The sequence below is a fragment of the Helianthus annuus genome, chromosome 6 (genome assembly GCF_002127325.2).
Source record: "Helianthus annuus cultivar XRQ/B chromosome 6, HanXRQr2.0-SUNRISE, whole genome shotgun sequence".
In the NCBI taxonomy this organism is placed as follows: domain Eukaryota; kingdom Viridiplantae; phylum Streptophyta; class Magnoliopsida; order Asterales; family Asteraceae; genus Helianthus; species Helianthus annuus.
Window position 1 is genome coordinate 68,689,401 of NC_035438.2, and position 19,296 is coordinate 68,708,696.

The following is a 19,296-nucleotide window of genomic DNA, read 5'->3' on the forward strand; positions in this document are numbered from 1 at the left end:
CAAAATTACTCTACATATGCTCAAAATTACTCTACAAATGCTCAAAATTATTCTACAAGACACTTTTTGTTTTTTCCCGAGTAATATTGAAGTTGCTGATAATTACCAAAATGACACCGCCACTTTTTTGCTTTTTCCCCCAATTCGTACGTTAATTTTATTTCTATTTGATCCTTTACCTATATTTAGATATGTGTCGTACAAATTCAAGTTGATTACGTTTCTTTGAAAATGGGTAGGAATAAACTAATATGTTTTTTTTTGTACGTTTTCAGTTAATCTACGTTTTGGTATAAATTTTGTTTTACAAATTCAACTTACTTTACGTTTCGGCCGCACCGCAACGTGCGGTACCATTTTTAACTTGAAAACATATTTTTTTACTGATTTTTACGTACGTGTCGGTATAATTTCAGGCAGGTGTTCGACATAAATTTCTTTCGCAAATAAGTTGGGTCATATATAATACATTTTCGTGCTTATTTTTATATACATCTTCAGTTTATCTACGTTTTGACGTAACTTTTGTTCAGAAACGATTCAGGTCTTTACTACACAAATCCGAGTTACTTTACATTTGAACCCGCCACATCATGCGAGGAAATTTACTAGTTATAAACAAACTTATGTTTATTGGTTACAAGTTTAACTATGTTATAAACAATTTCGAAGGCCCCAAATCTCAAAATAGTATTCTATGTCGGGAAACTTTTTTTAACACTTTCTAATAGAGGCACTAAAATCAAATGGTTTATAGGAAAAGTGTTGAGATGTATCCTCTATGATAGAATTTGAAGCTATTTAACTGAAAAGTTTCATCTAATATAATGTCATGAACCCACCCAACCATCCAGCCCAACCAATTAGCCCAGTTCAAGGCCCAACACAGACTAACTCAAATTGGAAGACAGAAAGAAACAGTTAACGGTTACGGGTGACGACCGCTTTTTATATATACATATATCTATACGATGGTTCTCATCCTTTAACAGATAAACATTCTGTCTTGTTAAGTATAATTATCTTTACGCAGACCGTATCTACACACATACAACTTGATTATATTCATCATCCATGGTTACTTGAAGCCAAATCCCATACATTTCTTCGGGATCTTGTGCTAATCAAGCAGGATCAGGTTATTATATTCGAAGATCTAAGTGCCCGGATGTGCATGTGATGCACCGCCGGCTGTACTAGAGAGGATGATGAATGCACAAACAACCGAAAGTGAAAAAACCGACACCCACGTATTCTCCGTGTACATTTCAATAGCATCTGTGAATGAAAATCGAGTCCGGCTCTCCGCCCAGTTTCTTATCCTATCTGCCTCTGCAGCATATAATGCTCTTCCCTGCACCATAACATTATGTTATAACTGGAGTTAAAGAACCGAAATATGAACTAAAAATATGTCAAAATGACGGGTGGTTTATAAGTTTATGATTTTTTATTTACCTTCTCGTCAAACCATCTCTTTCGTCTTAACCAAGCGGTGACTAAAGCAAGCAAAATTCTTGGAGGGGTTAAGTAGTTAATTGCTTTACCGCTTCCTTTTACGACCCGCATGCGTGGGACCAAAGTTCTAGCAACCGTCTCCGGTAGCTCACAGATTATGTTGAACATTTGCTTGTTCTGAATACTTGATCCACTGTACAACAAGAAAGACCAGTTTTATTTATATCTTATAGCTTAACCCAAATGGCCCATTAGAGATAAAACATAGCCCAAACGCCAAACTGACCCATTTGCCACCTCTACAGACATCCGAAAAGACTGCGAGATTAGCATACCTCAACAGCAAGTCGGTCAGAACCATGCCGGGAGACGCTGTATGAACTCCAACTTTAGACTTTTTGCACTCTTTGAATAGTGACGATTGAAGTTGTCTAAGACCACATTTTGTTGACCCGTAGCTGCGGTAATCAAGAAAAGTTCACAAAAAAAAGCCATCTTCAGCCAAATTTATAACAAAAAAAAAAACCACCACCATGCGTTAAATACTCATTTGAACAAGAACCTACATTCTCAATCTTGAAAATAAGATAAAAATCAAGAAAATTCATTAATGTTTAGAACAAGAGCTTACACAGCAGTCAAAGGGGTGCTTGATCCACCAGAGCCAGCACCATCCATGTTAAAAATATGACCTCCTCTATGCTGGTTTCCCATGATACGCATTGCTTCACGTGTACAAAGTATAGATCCAACCAAATTCGTAGAGACAATCTAATCATATGATTCATATCCAAAAAAAAAAAAAAAAACAAAAAACAAGTCACTTTCAAGTCGAAAGTTATATACACGCTTGGTGGTCATATGCGGTAAAATATCGGATATCGGTCAAGGACCGATATTTCAGATATAGGTTATCTCGGTGAGATATCGGTGGGATATCGGTAATTTTAATATCATGCAGAATTTATATATATAGCAATTTAACACTAACAATTCAGTGATATATAGGTTATATCGGTCACATATTGGTGATATGTCGGTTATATCAGTCAATATCGCCGATAATATCGGTACCGATATTCTGACCGATATTTGACACCGATATTTTTACATGGGGACCGATAATCGATATTAACTGCATAGTATACAAGAAACAAATCACGAAAATGAAACCAGTCAAACAGGCCGACGCGTAATCTGTAACGCATATAAAATCCAAAAACTTTAGACAAAAAGTGTTTTGGGTCAACCCGACCCGTTACCCAACCTGCCCATTTTGCCACCCAGAAATTAAGCAGGAAGTAACCTGTTCTATATCTTTATCACTAAACTGCAGCAATGGTCTGAATCCTTTGTTTGTCCCAGCATTATTTATCTGCAAACGGATTAAATGGCAAGAAAGGATGAACAACAGAGGTAGTAATGTAATATAATAAATTAATAACGGATTATAAACTGTAAGATGTGAAAAAATAAGCACCAACTGCTCACCCAAATGTCAACGGAACCAAGTTTATCGACAGCATAGTTTGCCAATTTCCTAACATCATCGGGATCACAAACATCACATGATGTGCCTACCACTTTTGCATATGATAGCTTTTTCATGGATGAACTCATTGTGGTGGCCAAACATTCTTGTAGATTCTCCTCGAGCTCGTTAATTGTCATGTCGACAGATTCTTTGCTGTCCTTGGAACAAATATGGGAACATAAGTATAGAGTTAACATGTCTGGGTGATAAGATTTTGGTTATGAAAGTTACCTTCTTGAAGCAATAACTACACGATCACCCGAAAGTAGAAACTCACGCGCAAGAGCCTTTCCAAGTCCTCTAGTACTGTATCAACCGTTTACACAGAAGTTAAAAAAGATTGAAATGTTTATCAAATGTCTGAAACGCCCTTAAAAATGACAAGGGTATGCAGTACTATTACAAAAAATAAATAAATAAATAAAATTCATATATGTATTCCCCTACATAACTCATATTATTTTTTTTTTTTTTTCATATTTACACTCAAAACAAAGAATTACAAAGAAAAAGATTAAAGAGTAAACACATCCATACCCATAATCCCTAGCAGGGCCAGCCGTCACGGATAATAAAATCAGGGCTCGTTTCGTGCAAAAAAATATTTTTTTTGCTTAGCATCCTAACATATGGTAATATAATGCACACATTTTTTCTATACAATTTCTAAATGGCACAAAATCACACAATTCCAACAGAAAACTCGAGAGATTGAGAGCTAAGGGAGTTATGATCGAAAAGAAAGAATCATCCGAATCGAACGTAGTCAAGCTCGAAAAAGTTTGGGGACCTCTTAGATATGGGGGCCCAAGTATCAACTTATTTTTTTATTGTACAATCGAACCACCCCTGCCTTCTAGATCCTCCGCGGTCCTGCAATGGCAACTCTTTGGTATCATGGGATGGCGGGAGTATTTTGGACTATTTTTTGGTAAAATGATACATTTCATCATTTAGACATCATGCATTCTGTTACTTAGGTACCTAGAGTGCCATTCAATACAAAACCAACTTTAGCAGAGAACTGCAAGAACGACATTAACATATACAACAACAACCGTACCCAGTATATCCCACAAATAGCAGAGCTACTTATAGGGTCTGGGGAGGATGGGATGTAGACAGACCTTGCCTCCATCCCTAAGGATAGAGAGGCTGCTTCCAGAGAGACCCCCGGCTCCAAAACAATCAACATACCAACGCACCAAGTCAAAAAAATATAGAAATAAGAAGTCAGAGAGTATACCAACACACAACATACCAAGAAAGTGATCAGAGAGTGGCACAATATAATGTAAAACATGTATAATAGCGTACAACATCATATGGATATAAACACAAGAAGGCAATTACCTGTAAAGTCACTTAAAAAATAAGAAAAATCTACGTCCCTAAATATACCTAAGACCCTACTGCAATATCCTACAAAATTTAATTATATCCCATCATTATATCTGCCCTGTCCCTGCTTTTTAACACCCATGTAGATTAAGGTGTGAACAACTAGCCCTCTTATCACAGCCCTATATGCACTCTCCATATATGAAAATTTACAAGGTATGCACAGTTTCTCAATCCCATACAATGCATATTTGGTGTGAGTTTTCACGGTACTGTGACATCAGGTGAGAGTGACATATGTACATAACATAAACTAAATGTTTACAACCATCAAACAATATGTGATGGAAAACTTTACATGAAAATATGAAATTCTTATCACCAACCAAGACCCTATTTTCGTTCTTCCAAGTCCATGTAAGGGGCATATCCACTAACCGAGCAACCAGCATTCATATGAGAAACACTTAAATGATCACACAAAACAACTATTTTACAGAACTGTATCAATTTTTCAAAATAATTAAAAAATAAAGACTCGGCAATACGTGTAACTAAATGCGAAATCCTAACAAACATTAGCATCAACAAAACACTCGCAATGTGTAACCCATTACGCCTGGAAAGCATTACACTCACACAAGTGCTGATGCGATTATCGCTTCTCTACTTAAAGTACCTAATAGTGTCTCTAAAAGGTTGTAAATTTTAAAAATACAAACAGAGAATCAAGATTAAACCAATCTAGACTCTAAATCATAAACAGAGACGGGTACCTTCCAGTAATAACCACATTTCGCGGACCAGCACGGCTAACTTCATCCAAAACCATATTCGAACCAATCATGGTTCCAATTATAATCCCTCCAACCCAACTATACCATATCAAATCATTCAACTGACCATCTCCACCTTCACACCAAACACACAATCAATCAACATCATTCTCTACTAAACAAAATTTTCAAATCTTGTTTAACTCACCTGACAAATTAAATCCAACTGCCAAAACAACCCCTGTACTCATCATGGTCACAATATACCTCCCTAAATGCAGAGCAACCTACACATTTTCACACACACAAACACCAAACTATTATTATATAAATAATAAACTAATCATAAACAAGATTCTAGTAACTAACCCTTGACAAGATCTCCTCCAACTTCTCAATGGAATTATCCTTTGAGAAAATCAAAGATTTAAAAGCTCCAAACAACTTATTATTACTTTTTTCATCATCATCAACATCATTATCTGTCTTGAAGGACATACAAGGTTGCAGACGCAACCCATGTCTGGAAACAGGTGGTGGGTGGAATAAGATTGATCTTTGGCGGGAACCCAGTTGAGGGGGCGGCTGTTGGGTGGTTCTACGGTGGCTGTCCGGTGGAATTGTCTGAAATTTGGCCACCGTCGCCATTGCCGGAAGATGGGTTTGTAGAGGGTTCTTGGAGAGGTGATAGAGGTATATTAGATTTGGGGAATGTGATGACCACACGTTACAGGAATCCCATCTTCTGGTCCCGGTTGTTCGGTTTAGGATGATCAATGATGGGTGTTCTTGATTAGTGACGTGAAGGTTTTGACACCACTTGTTAAACTCACTGGTTATTCATTTTGTATAGAGTAAACTGCCAATTTTTTTTCCTGAGATTTAGTCACTTTTTTTTATTTTAGTTAAAACTATAATTATGACCCGTCGTAATGCGGCGGGGATTCTTTAGTTATAACTAAGTCGATTTAGAATGTGCACATTATATTGAACCTGTCAAACGGGAAAAAATAGCCGATGTAAAAATGTTCACCCACACACGCTCGTTAAGTCGTGTTAACTCGCAAAATTTAGAACGAAACGTAAAAACGCTAAACCAAAGACGCACGTTGCGATGTGTTAAGTCACAAAATTTAGAACGAAACATAAAGCGAAAAATTTGCGGAAAATGAAAACTATAAAGGACCAAAGTTGAAAGTAAAAAAAGTTGTGAGGATAGATTGCAAAAGATAAAAAGTTTTGTCTTAAAAGTAAAAAAAAACAAATAGTTTTGGGTTAAAAGTAATTTATGAAATACTTTTGGGTGAAAAGTAAAAAAATCATTTTTTTTTGAAAAATCCCCAAAACCAAGGTTACAACAACCATATGCATAACCATTTTTTCTTTGAAAAACCCCCAAAGCCAAGATTACAACACATAAGTAAAAAAAAAAATCAAAGTGGTTAAATCGCAAACGATGGAAACTTTTGAATTAGAAGTAAAAAATCAAATTAATCAAAGGGGTTAAATTACCAAAGATTAAAACTTTAAACTTAAATCGTCAAAGATTAAAACTTTAGAGTTATAAAGGAAACAAAGATTAAAAATTTTAAACTTAAATTGTCAAAGAATAAAACTTTAGGATAAATTATCAAAGATTAAAACTTTAGGGTTAAAAAGGAGACAAAGATTAGAAGTTTAAACTTAAATTGTCAAACATTAAAACTTTAGGGTTAAAAAGGAAAATTTCCATTTTTTTAAAGACTCCCAAGCCAACATTACAACACATATATTGCATAATTAAGTTGCATCTTTATAGTGTTTAATATCAAATTTTTTAAATATGGGTCATGTGATTTCACTTTATTACCATTTTAGTCCAAAATTAAATATGGGTCCTGCGGTTTCACTTTATTACCATTTTAGTTCAACAATCAAATTACCTGATATTTGGGTAATAAAGTCTGATTATTTTGTCTTTTTCCTCAGGGGCAAAATAGTCTATCTAAATTTATTATAACCTATTATTAACTAAATTAATTAAAATAAATATCCCTTTACATCATTAAAGACCCAGATTTAACAAGTGCGATATAGTTTGCGATATAGTTCTCATTATGATCCGAATCTCTGGTGCTAGGCGTAACGAGAGTAACAAGCGCGAAAGTGCGGGTTGTTACAACCATCACCACCACCGCCATTTCCCAAATTTCTCTATGTGAACATATTAAAATATGATACACAACTCCACTAACAAAATAGACATTCCAATTATTACTCTCTTCTCATTGATTTCACCGTCAACAACACAACCCCTTTTCATCTACCAGAACCCATAATCTCTCTTCTCATTCATTTCACCTTCCGCTTTCTCTCTCTAAACTTATCTCTCTCTTTCTAAAAAACTTCATCCGATTCGTCCACACTGTTGAAAAATGAGTAGTAATTCTCATTCATATGTTCGTTATATATTGGGCCTGTTATCTGGGCTTGTTACATTGTTTCATATTGGGCCTATGAGATGTTTCGGTTTTATGGAATCTTGTTTGTTATATCTTGTTATAACAGTTTTATGCTGGTTGTGAGTGTTTTATGTACAGCTGAAAGTCTAAGGGTGTTTCATGTAACTTTGGAAGGGCCCCGATTGTCTTGTTGCAAAGTAATGGACTTATGTGTAAAATCATATGTTGGGGGTTATATAAAGGTTGTTATGTGCAGAAGGGTTTCATTATTGTCTCCCCCAAATTTGATTGTGCTCTCTTCTGCAATTTGTTCATGTATTAGCCAGGCTGCATAAGCCGATCTTCTTTAAGATTATTTGAAGCTGTTGGATTGTTCGTAGTTGCTGTACATCAGTGTTTCTTCACATCTTTCAGGAGATTAGTTCTTTCTTCCCTGTTCTTTATTTGTATCCTTTGTTTTTTAGTTTCTGTTGTTAGATCTTTGATAGATCTGATGATCGGTTGTGATCATCGTTTCTGAACATCTGATTGTTTATATCAGATGAGTATTGTTCTGTATTTTGTTAACAGATCTTACTATTTGTAAGATCTAGGATTTGGGGGGTGTTTTTTTGGTTTGGGTTAAATAATAAATTTTACGTCACGTTTTTGTCGCTTCTTTTGTGTTTAATGTTGTTATTTGTGTTTTATATTGATCGTTCATACCAATTTGACATGGTATCAGAGCCTAGGCTCCGATCTATGGTCGATATTGATTCTGGTGTTCTTCCGCTGTAGTTTTTTTGACGATTTTTTTTGGGTTTGTAGATCTGAATCCCTTGATTGCTTATTCTCTATTTCTTGACAATGTTTTTTGTGTAAATTGTGAGCTCTCGCATGATTTGTTTCTTGTAATGATTACGGCAGTTATTGTGTTGTTAATCTGCAGCTAGAGTTGTGAGAGTTTTCTTTGTATCTGGTTCATAGATCTATTGATCTTAAGTGTGATTGTCAAGGTTTTGAGTATATAGGATAGTTTCTCGTTATTGGTCTTTAAGTTTAAGAGATTTAAGTGCTACGGATTAGGGTTTTGTATTTTGTGTTCTCGTGTTTTGGATCTGTATCTGTTTTTTTATTTTATTAGTGTCTGTTCTGTTTTGATCCTTTGCTTGAAGTGTGCAGGTTGGATTTGGTGAGATCTATTTGATTGTTGACTGTAGCTAATCTAATCTATGGTTTGGAGTTAGGGTTTTTGTTCTCAGAAACCGGTTGGGTTATTGTACGTGTGATACTGAAGTTGTAACCCTAGATCAAGGGTTTGGTGTGCGGCTGAAGGTTTGTTGCGGTTAAAAGAGCCGTGAAGACTCTGCGTTGGTCTTTATAATCGCTTGTCGATTATAGGGCATACTGACCAGAGGTTGGTATATTTCTTGCTGATATGTGATACTGTAATCCTAGAAGATTACATTTTCAGATTCTCTTCAAGGAAGTTATAAGCACCCACTGTAAGATCGTTCCTGCTCTTCTCTTTATTTTTCTGTTGTTGGATTAGTTGAAGTTGGGTTAGTGAGGACCGACAATTTTATTGTTGTTAGTGTGTGGCTCCTGTATAAAGACCTGTCCAGGCACTATGAGTGATGAACCTGGAATCTGGACACTGATACAGCTTCGCCTTAGGGTTTTGCATCCTGTTTGGTTAATCTTCTTGTAGTTAGTTGTCTATCTGTTAACTTGTGTCTGTATAGTGTTCGTTTATCTGTTTTTATCTTGGTTTAGAAATGCTAATTTTTTTATTAAAAGATCCATAAAACATAGTAGAGATCTTATGTTCATGAACTCTATGTTAGGGTATTCTTATTTTCTATTGTATGTAATGATTCTTATTGATTGACTACTCAATGTCTCTTGTTGAAAACAATCGAAATGTCTGTCTGTCATATGCATTGTATTTGGCTTTTTTCAAATGTTTTTGTTCTCAGGTGTTGATTATATGATCTTATATCTTAGGTTGATTAAATCGTGGTTCTGAATTTTGAAAGCTCATGTGATCTTATTATTGTATCATTCATTAACTGATATGATTGTAATATTCTTCTTGAATTGTGTGATTCCTTTTTAACAATAATTTTTTAAATCATTTCCTTCTGCCTTTACATAAAGGGTTTTTTGCCTGATTGTATGTTTCTTGTTTGGTTGTGAATTTAAAGTTTACTATTCAAACTAGAAACGTTACTATATATTAGTTGTTAAGTCAACGTCACAAGGGTTTTGTGCATTCTTTATCATTCGTTCTCGATGTCATATGTTTCATCAAATGTTTGATTGTCTATATGAGGTTAGACTTTGTGTTTGTATTAGTCTTGTCTTGTCTATGTGTATGCCATATTTTTTTTAACTAATTACCTTAGTGAGTTTTCTAGGATTGTATATGTGATTCTGTTTGAATTTTTCTGTGGTATTTGCATTTTTTTTTCAATGGTGTTCTTTAGCATGGTTTATGTTCCTAAAAAAATTGTTAACAAACGCTAGTCTACTCGTGATTGGGAATTATTGTCATACTATGAGCTTCAAACAAGTTTCAAGAAAGACCGGCTAAGCTCAAAATCATCTTATTGAAATCAATGATTTTTTAACAAACCAGCATGTTGTACGCGTCTTTGTTGTTTGTTTCGTACATTGCTACTCATTTCTTAATCATTTAAATAAAAGTGGTGAAAATGTATATTCCGGGTTTTATTATTTTTTAAATGTATCTTTAAATCTTTAAAATTGGGTAAGAAAGGAGCGTTCTATGGTTTTTTTTAGTTTGTCAGTTTAGACCATTCTTGTTATAGTTTGGGAGAATCAAGTTTCTGTTGCTGTATTCTGATCTAGTAGAAGTGTTTCTGGTGGTTGAAGTGTTTGGGTCTAAGCAAGTATTTGTTAGCTTCTGTGACTAGTCTTGTTTTGTTATCTTAAAGTGCTATGCTTTGAATTTGTTCACTGGTTTATCTCTTGCACGAATTGATATTCATAGTTTTTTTTTGTCAATTTATCGCCTTTGTTTATTGTGTTTTGTATATGTCATAGCATTGATGTCATATCTTGGTGCTATATATAAGATTCGGAGGTATGTAGAATGTGATACTATCAATGTGATCCAATCTTATTCTAATATGATCATGTTTGTTAAGTTTTTTGTGTAGTAAAAGTAAAGGCTTTGTAACAATAACTTGGATTTGTCCTGTTCGGTGTGTTTTAAAATCTCCAAATTTGATTAAACTGGAAAACATTTTTTGAGTTTACGAGATCTGACACATTATGTCTTAATAGTGTTTCTTTTCTTGATTCTTGATACTCGTGTGGGTAGTTGAAGGAATTTTTTGTTGTTTGGTTTAGTCGATGTTTGTTTTGGCTATAATTGTGTTTGATCATTTTTCCATGCATTGTTTTAGTCAAAATTGTTTTTTGATTGGAAGGTTGTTATCTTGAATGGTGGTTCTGACTTATTTGTTTTTCTCTTGTGTAAGAGATAGTTTTCCTTGTCTTTGAATTATGGATCATGTGATTCGATTTTGTCTTGAACTGCAGTTGTGTCTTCAACATGTTGTCTGTATGTCTTGTTGTCTCTTGTTGTGTGGTTCGAGTGTTTCTAACCAACTATGTTATCAAGAGTGTTCTTGTATATGTTGATCAGTCTTGTTTGCAGTTTATTTTGTTGTATGATTAGTCAAACCATGTGGTTTGAGTGTTCTCTAATCTGTTGTTTTGCCAAGATTGTTCTTGATGTCTGTCTGTATTTGTCTTGTTATGAGGTGTATATGGTGAGAATTTTTGTCTTGAATGTTGTTAAAATGTCTTTGGTTTACTCTCGCTATGTCTGCTTGTCTATAGTCTTGTTTGTATGGTTAGTTGAGCTGTGTGGTTCAAATTTAACCGATGTTTTTGGCAAGATTAATTTGTATATGTGACAGTCATGTATGTTTTTCTCTTGTGAAAAATATTGTTCTGATTGCAAAATGTGTATTCTGTGGTTAATCAGAATTTGTTTGGCTGCATCTTATTGTCTTGCGTATGTCTCTTTATTCTTAGCCTTGTGTGTGGACATTAAATCATGTGATTTTTTTGTTCTTTAGGCTAGAATTGTTGTCTTATATAGAAGTGTATACTTCTCATATATCAGTGTTGTATGAATCTTGTGGTTCGTGCCTGTTGTGATGTTAGCCTTGTATATTTCTCTTATGTAAGAGATATTTTTTGTTGGTTATTAAAGCATGTGATTGTGTTTTTGCCAGAATTTGTGTAGGCTATCATTGTTGTCTAGTGTTCTTATCATCTTATTGTATAGTTGAATACTTGTTTGTCCAAGTTAGGATTTTGTTTATAGATATCTTACATTTTTATTTGTTTCTCTATATTGTCTATATGGCTCGTTTACAGGTGAACTTGTTTGTATTTTGATTTGTTTTTTTTTTTAAAAAAAAAGCCTCATGAATGAAGGGGGCGTGTTAAAAGTGTTTTTTAGGTTGTCATTCATGTTGTAACATGATCTTATGTGATAAAATGGGTATTATTTCTTGTATAGTGTATGGATGATGGGGTTGATAAAGATGTTCAAACATATGAATGAAGGGGGGATGTTGAAAAATGAGTAGTAATTCTCATTCATATGTTCGTTATATATTGGGCCTGTTATCTGGGCTTGTTACATTGTTTCATATTGGGCCTATGAGATGTTTCGTTTTTATGGAATCTTGTTTGTTATATCTTGTTATAACAGTTTTATGCTGGTTGTGAGTGTTTTATGTACAGCTGAAAGTCTAAGGGTGTTTCATGTAACTTTGGAAGGGCCCCGATTGTCTTGTTGCAAAGTAATGGACTTATGTGTAAAATCATATGTTGGGGGTTATATAAAGGTTGTTATGTGCAGAAGGGTTTCATTATTGTCTCCCCCAAATTTGATTGTGCTCTCTTGTGCAATTTGTTCATGTATTAGCCAGGCTGCATAAGCCGATCTTCTTTAAGATTATTTGAAGCTGTTGGATTGTTCGTAGTTGCTGTATGATGATGATCTAAGCTATATGATGATGATGTGGTGAAAAATGCCCCTTAGTGGGCATTAACCATTACCTATGGTCTAAGCTATAATCTTATACTAGCATATAATTCACTTTAATATTCAGATTGCCAGAATGAATAAAGGCCCATCAACAGGAGGGATTGTGTTCCAGGTGTTGTGGTTGAATTGAATTATGGGGGAAATTACGAAAATGTCGGTTGACCAAACCACTTTTCAAATTTGTCACCCTCAGGCGTCGGTGGAGAGGGCGCTCCCGAGTCTGATGCGTCCGCATATGGGATGTCGCCACGTGTCCAAATGAAAGGAGTGGTCAGCGGCTGACGTATCAAAAGTCTGATGCGTCGGCTTGTGGCTTGGCTGACTCTTTAGAGTGGTTTGGCTGACCACTCCAAGTGGCTCGGCCTTGTAATATAAAATAATAATTTATTTAATAGATTTTTTAAACATATAGTAAAAAAATCCTCTTAAAGAATAAAAAGGATGTTGTCACATTGGCATTATTTGAAATTGTTGATTATAAGTAGATTGTTACTAATAACTAATTATATATTTTAGATAAGTCAAAAGTAAATAATCATTATCTAAGTAAACATTAAAATATTTATTAGTAAGGATTTTTGTTTTTGTTTTGTATTAATTAATAATAACTAGAATTACGACCTGCCGCAATGCGGCAGGGATTCTTTAGTTATAACTAAGTCGATTTATGACCTGCCCGTTATGTTGAATCTGTCAAACGGGAAAAAAATAGACGATGTAAAAACGTTCACCCACACACACATGTTGCGTCGTGTTAACTCGCAAAATTTAGAACGAAAAGTAAAAACGTTAAACCAAAGACGCACGTTACAATGTGTTAAGTCACAAAATTTAGAACGAAGCATAAAACGAAAAATTTGCGGAAAATGAAAACTATAAAGGATCAAAGTTAAAAGTAAAAAAGTTGTGAGGATAGATTGCAAAACATAAAAAATTTTGGGTTAAAAGTAAAAAAACAAATAGCTGTGGGTTGAAAGTAGTTTATAAAATACTTTTGGGTGAAAAGTAAAAAAAAATTAATTTTTTTTAAAACACTCAAAGCCAAGGTTACAACAACCATATGCCTAGTCATTTTTTCTTTGAAAAACCCCTAAAGCCAAGATTACAACACTTCGCGAAAGATGAAAAGTATAAGGGACCAAAGTTGCAAAAGATGAAAAGCTTTGAGTTACAAGTGTCACACCCCAACCGATGGCGGAATCATCGGGGCATGGCACTGAGGGAAACAGATTGTCCAGAAGTTTCCATAACAATTATCATTACCAATCAATTTAAAATAACATGTCCCATACCATGTCTCAAAAGGCAAATAAATTATTACAGACCAAAATCTAGGCAATTAGTTCTGTTCCGACAACTCAGATTTTTCAAATAGAGCAATTGTTTATCTGCTTCTAGAGACCCTTGATTTCATTTATACAGACAACTATTTGTCGGACTCTAGAACCTTATTCTAGCCTCGATTTCCTAGCAGATATGCATCCTAAACACCTGTTACATACGTTAAAATAAAGTCAATACACATAGTGTAAAGGCGAGTATACAAGTTTGATAATAGCATATAGAGTTCGAAATATTTTACGCATAACCAGCACGTACACAGAAGAAAACGAAGCATGTTAGTTATCGACATGAACCTATCGATACCAATGACTGCGGGTTGACTGCCCAAGGCAGTTCGTAATACATGATCACCACTGTAATCCATGCAAATAATTGTCCTTAACAACCCTCGTGTGAATGGGTGCTGAGTCCAAACTATAGTACTATCGTCATTAAGGCAGGTAGACAACATTCCATGTGTAAACATAACAAACAAGCATTCATTAAGTCACGTATAACATGCGATAACGGTTAGCGTTTAAAGTATTGCGTAGTGTGTTAGATTGTGATTTTGTATAAGTAACGTATGTAACACCCAAAAGTGCATAAAGCAAAAAGGGATCGAGTATACTCACAGCGGTTGATGGATTGAAGGGAGCGCTTGAGAGTGAGGTTAGCCTGATCAGAACGATAGCATAACGATAAGAGACGCATAAAATGGAGACAAGTGCTGATGGGTCGGACAGCTGGTCGATCGGACGATAGTCTGATCGGACAGCTGACCGTGCGGGTGACAATCCGTTCGGACGGCTGTCCGATCGGATGGCCGTTCGAGTGGATTGTTTCTTCCTTTAAGAAAGGATGTGTTTGTGTCTGATGGTTTGACTTTTGAGGTTTTCGTTGTAGCATTTTGAAAACATTGAAGTATCTTTACTGTTGGTGCACTACATCTGTCGACTTCGTCTTGTATCGAGTCTTAGATTGCATTATATAGATTAGGGCACGATTTACGAGAAAATAGGAAGTGGTATGGGTTTTAGTGGCTGATTTCGCTCCTAGGGTCTTAGGTAGGGGATTTCGCTCGAAACTCCAAGTTGGGATTTCGCTCATATGGTTATGTGTATCTTGGGGCGAAATCACAGCACTATATATAGTAGTCTTGAGCGAAAGCAGGTAACAGTTGCCATGTACTCCACGCCGAGGTGCTGCCGGTGTGAAGACTACTTGTAATTGCATTCCGATCAATACAATCAGTAGTTAAAGTGAAGAATCAGCTGTTTCTAGCTTTGTTTCTTGTTATTCCGCACCTGAAACAGAGTAGAACCCCTCTGAACGACTCATTCGGGTCAGGTCACCGATCCTACAATTGGTATCAGAGCTCAGGAGGAGGAGTTCTGCAGAGATTAGCTGGAATTCATCAAGTTTTCTTACTTCTACACCTTCTTTCATCATTTCAGGAAGTTTTATCGGACAAAACCAGATCAAAATTTCACAGAAAATAGATAATTGGACATTAACAAACCCTGGAATGTTTCACACCTAAATACAAACTAAAAATGGACCAAATTACCTTACGATTTGATTTCGCTCATATGAACAATATGTGATTTCGCTCAAGTTCATATCAGATTTCGCTCATAGATCATATCAGATTTTGCTCCAGGGTCATTATTCTGTTAATTTCGTTTCTGGGAACATCTTGATTTCGCTCCTGGGGTTTAAAGACTGTAATTTCGCTCCAAAGATCAATCTAATTTCGCTCCAGTAGACAAGTTTAGTCTAATTTCGCTCCAAGAGAATTAATTTGGGATTGCGCTCCAAGTGCATATTGATTTCGCTCCTGTGAATCTTGTAATTTCGCTCCAGTGACACATAATCTGTTATTTCGCTCCAGAGTGTCTTCTTATTTCGCTCCAGTATACTGATTTCGCTCGAAAGCTGTGTATCTGTTAGTTTCGCTTCAAAGTAACTGCTTTCGAACAACGTGTTGACAAATCATGGATACCGAGTTCTATAACGCGTTTGCAACACCGTCTGGTCCAGCTGCCATTGTTCAAGCCATGAGTTTAGAAAACGAGACGGGAACTACACAAAAGCCCCCGAAATTGATGAGTATCGAAGAATACTACGGGTGGAAAGACAGATTCGAGAACTGGGTTCAGGCAAATCATCTTAGATCTTGGGAATGTATATTGAAGAAATATGTGTTGCCTCGAACAGATTTGCAGGTTATCAAAGATCTATCAGAGTTTACTGATCAAGAACGGGTTATGTATAAAGCCGAAAAGATGATGATCAGTCTGTTTCAACAAGCGATCAAAGAAGACATTTTCATTCTGCTACAGCATGACAAAACTGCAAAATCAATTGGGATGCACTTAAAGTCAAATTTGAGGGTAGTGAGAACATGATTAAGAGCAAGAAAGCGTTGCTCAAGAAAGAGTTTGATTTGTTTAGCAGTCTACCGGAAGAGGATACGAAGAAGCTGATTGAACGTTACTGCCACTTGGTGCGATCAATGTCAATGTTAAGTATTACAAAAGATCGTGTAGAGTGGGTAGACAAGCTGGCAGATGCGTTACCGCAAAAAGAGTGGGGAATGTATTTGATGATCTTGAAGAATACGGGTGTTTATGATGGGCTAACGATTTCTCAATTTATTGAAAAGATTGAAATTCAGGATCCGAAACAGCAGAAGATCGCTAGGATGAACAGTCCAAGTGGTCAACAGGACGTAAAGATATACTACAAAGGTAGTGTTCCGGTTCCAAAAGCTGAGAGAAGTCCGAAAATTCAGACTGCTTTTAGTGCTGGAGACTCAACAGAAAAGGCTGATCAGGGTTCAAACAAAAGCAGCAGTGGATTTTCATCATTTCCAAGTGTCAATCCGAAAGAGTCAAATACAAGCTTTCAGTCTCAGAGCACAAAGACAGGAAATGGTTATGTGATCCAGTGCAACATCGCTCTAAATCTTCCAGAAAGCCAAAGTTTTTCGGAAGAAACTGCAAAAGACCACATGGCTCTACTCGGTTCTGTACTTCTTTCATATGAAGGTCTAGTTGATGGTCGGATCGGAAATCCTATGCTCACCAAAGAGGATTACGATCAAATAGACGCCGAAGAGATGTAACTGATGGATATCAAATGGTGTCTAGCGAGTGTTCTCAAACGAGCTGAAAAGTTCAAGCTTATCACTGGGAGAAATGACTTTCTCGATGCTCATGTATCTACTTTAGGTTTTGATAAATCTAAAGTTACTTGTTTTCGATGCGGGGAGAAAGGCCATTTCAAGCCAGAATGCAAGAACAGGGAAGCTAGTGGTGCTCAGAATCCGTTCGGAAAAGATGATTACTACCGGAAAGCCATTTATCAACAGGTTGGTCAACAACAAGAATCACAGTCGGCTCATGGTAGGAAGATTGAGGATTCCAAGAGAGCGTGTTTGGTAGACTTCAACTGGAACAACTACATATCACCTGAAAGCAAAGCATGTTTAGTCGGTCAAGATGATGAAAGACTACTTGAAGGCTTCAGCTGGGATATGTTTATTGATGAAAAAGGAGAGTTCAAAGCTTTCATCGCTAAGATTATCATAGAACCAGACATGTTTGCCACATGGATGAAGTCTATCGGTGAGACTGTGAAGAATGTGGAAGAAGAGTCTGTTGTTTCTGATGAAAGTTCAGAAAGTGCTGATGAAAACTCACAGAGTTCAGATGAGAGTGTACAAAATGATGTTAGCTCAGAAAAAGAAGTTGTCTGTGTTCAAACACCATCTGATTCTGGTTTATCAGATGATAGTTCTGAAAAATCTGTACAGTTTGATCAGTCACCTCCAGATGATAACAGTAGTGATGATGAGGAAGAAAAACATATTAATGTTGCTAAAACTCATCTTTCTCCTGAAAGTTTTCATTTCTATTTTGCAGATCGCATGGAGAAACTGAAGGAGAAACGAGCTACTAAAGAACAACAACAAATGAATATTAAAGATGTTGTTCAGAATGAGAAAGTTGAAAGTGTTACTGAGGAAATTGCTGAAGATAAGAAGGTGATTGAGGCAGAAAAGGTGGTTGAAGTGGTGAAAACAATCGAAGTTGAAAAGATTGTTGAAGTTGTCAAGCCTTGTATGAAGTGTTTGGAAGCATGCAAGGAATGTGCAGCAAAGAATGAGATAATTGCTGAGTATGAGAAGAAGAAGGAGCAGTTGCTGTTCAACCTCAATTATGTGAAAGAATCTTACGATGTCTTGAACAAAACAGTAACTGGTCTCTAAAAGACAAATTCAGAAAGAGAACAAGCAGTAACGATGATGAATGCTGTCATGATGTCAAAGCAGAAAGCAATAAATTTCTACATCGAAGAGAGTGCTAAGTGGAAGCAAGAGTTGGAGACAGAGAAAATTGAGAATGAGAGAATTAGACGCTTATTACAAAGTTATTCTAGTTCTGATTATCTCATTGATCTCATTTACCCAACTGTTGCAGGTATGGAAGCTTTTCAAGACGAGAAGCCAAAGAAGAAAAAGGATACTGGTAAGAAACCGACTATTAGCTATAACAAGTGTCCGCCTCCAATCTGGGAAGGGTATTCTCCTAGAAAACCAAATGAGGAGCAACTTGAAAAAGCTGTCAATATAAAGCTAAAAACTGACACAACTGATGAATTACCAGAAAACATTGACGTCACGTTTACCTCGTCTGACACTAATCATGAGTCTGAGTTAATAAAAAAGGTGGTCGATCAGGTGTTGGATACTGATGAGGAGTCCGAGTCAAAGTCTGATTCTGGAGGGTCAAATTCGTCAGTCAACAGTCTAAAGTCGTCGGTTAAACGGTCTTATAGTAAAGAATTTTTGTTATCAAAAGCAAATTTGGATGATGAAACATTTGAAGTTGCATACACTTTAAATGATTCGGACAAATTATACTCTGATAAAGAGTTTCCAATAAGAAGTGTTCGTTTTGACATGATCAAAAAGGTTTTCAAAATGACAGAAATTAATATTCTGAAATAAAAGATTTAAATCTTACTGAAAAACCTAAAAAATACACTTCAAGAGTTCAACAACGTTTAAACAAGAAAAAAAGTTACAATTCTGGTCCTGCTTTTCAAAAGAAACCTAACCAAAATCGTAGCTACAAAAAGAAAGGTTTAGGATTTGTTCCACCAGAAAATTATAAAAATGAGAAAAATTCTAAAATAAAAACAGAATTTGTGTCAGGTGGAAGTGCAGAGGATGAACAGAAGAAACCGTTCTAGAGACAGTCAAACCAGGAGTTTCTTGCTGAGAAGAAAAGGAATGGAACTGGAGTGTTTCATTCAAAGGAAACTCGAACCTGTTAC

The 19,296-nt window shown here is 35.8% G+C and overlaps 1 protein-coding gene across 1 annotated transcript; it reads right to left on the reverse strand.

Moving 5' to 3' along the window:
• Positions 1 to 916: 916 nt before the first annotated feature.
• LOC110865589 (probable chlorophyll(ide) b reductase NYC1, chloroplastic) lies at positions 917 to 5,924 on the reverse strand. The gene is made up of 10 exons (XM_022114882.2): positions 5,479 to 5,924; positions 5,318 to 5,396; positions 5,110 to 5,245; positions 3,224 to 3,298; positions 2,950 to 3,145; positions 2,765 to 2,833; positions 2,090 to 2,229; positions 1,794 to 1,916; positions 1,459 to 1,651; positions 917 to 1,354 (listed from the first exon to the last, which is right to left on the reverse strand). The coding sequence occupies exons 1-10, from the start codon at positions 5,755 to 5,757 to the stop codon at positions 1,157 to 1,159; spliced, it is 1,488 nt and encodes a 495-aa protein (XP_021970574.1). The 5' UTR covers positions 5,758 to 5,924; the 3' UTR covers positions 917 to 1,156.
• Positions 5,925 to 19,296: the final 13,372 nt, after the last annotated feature.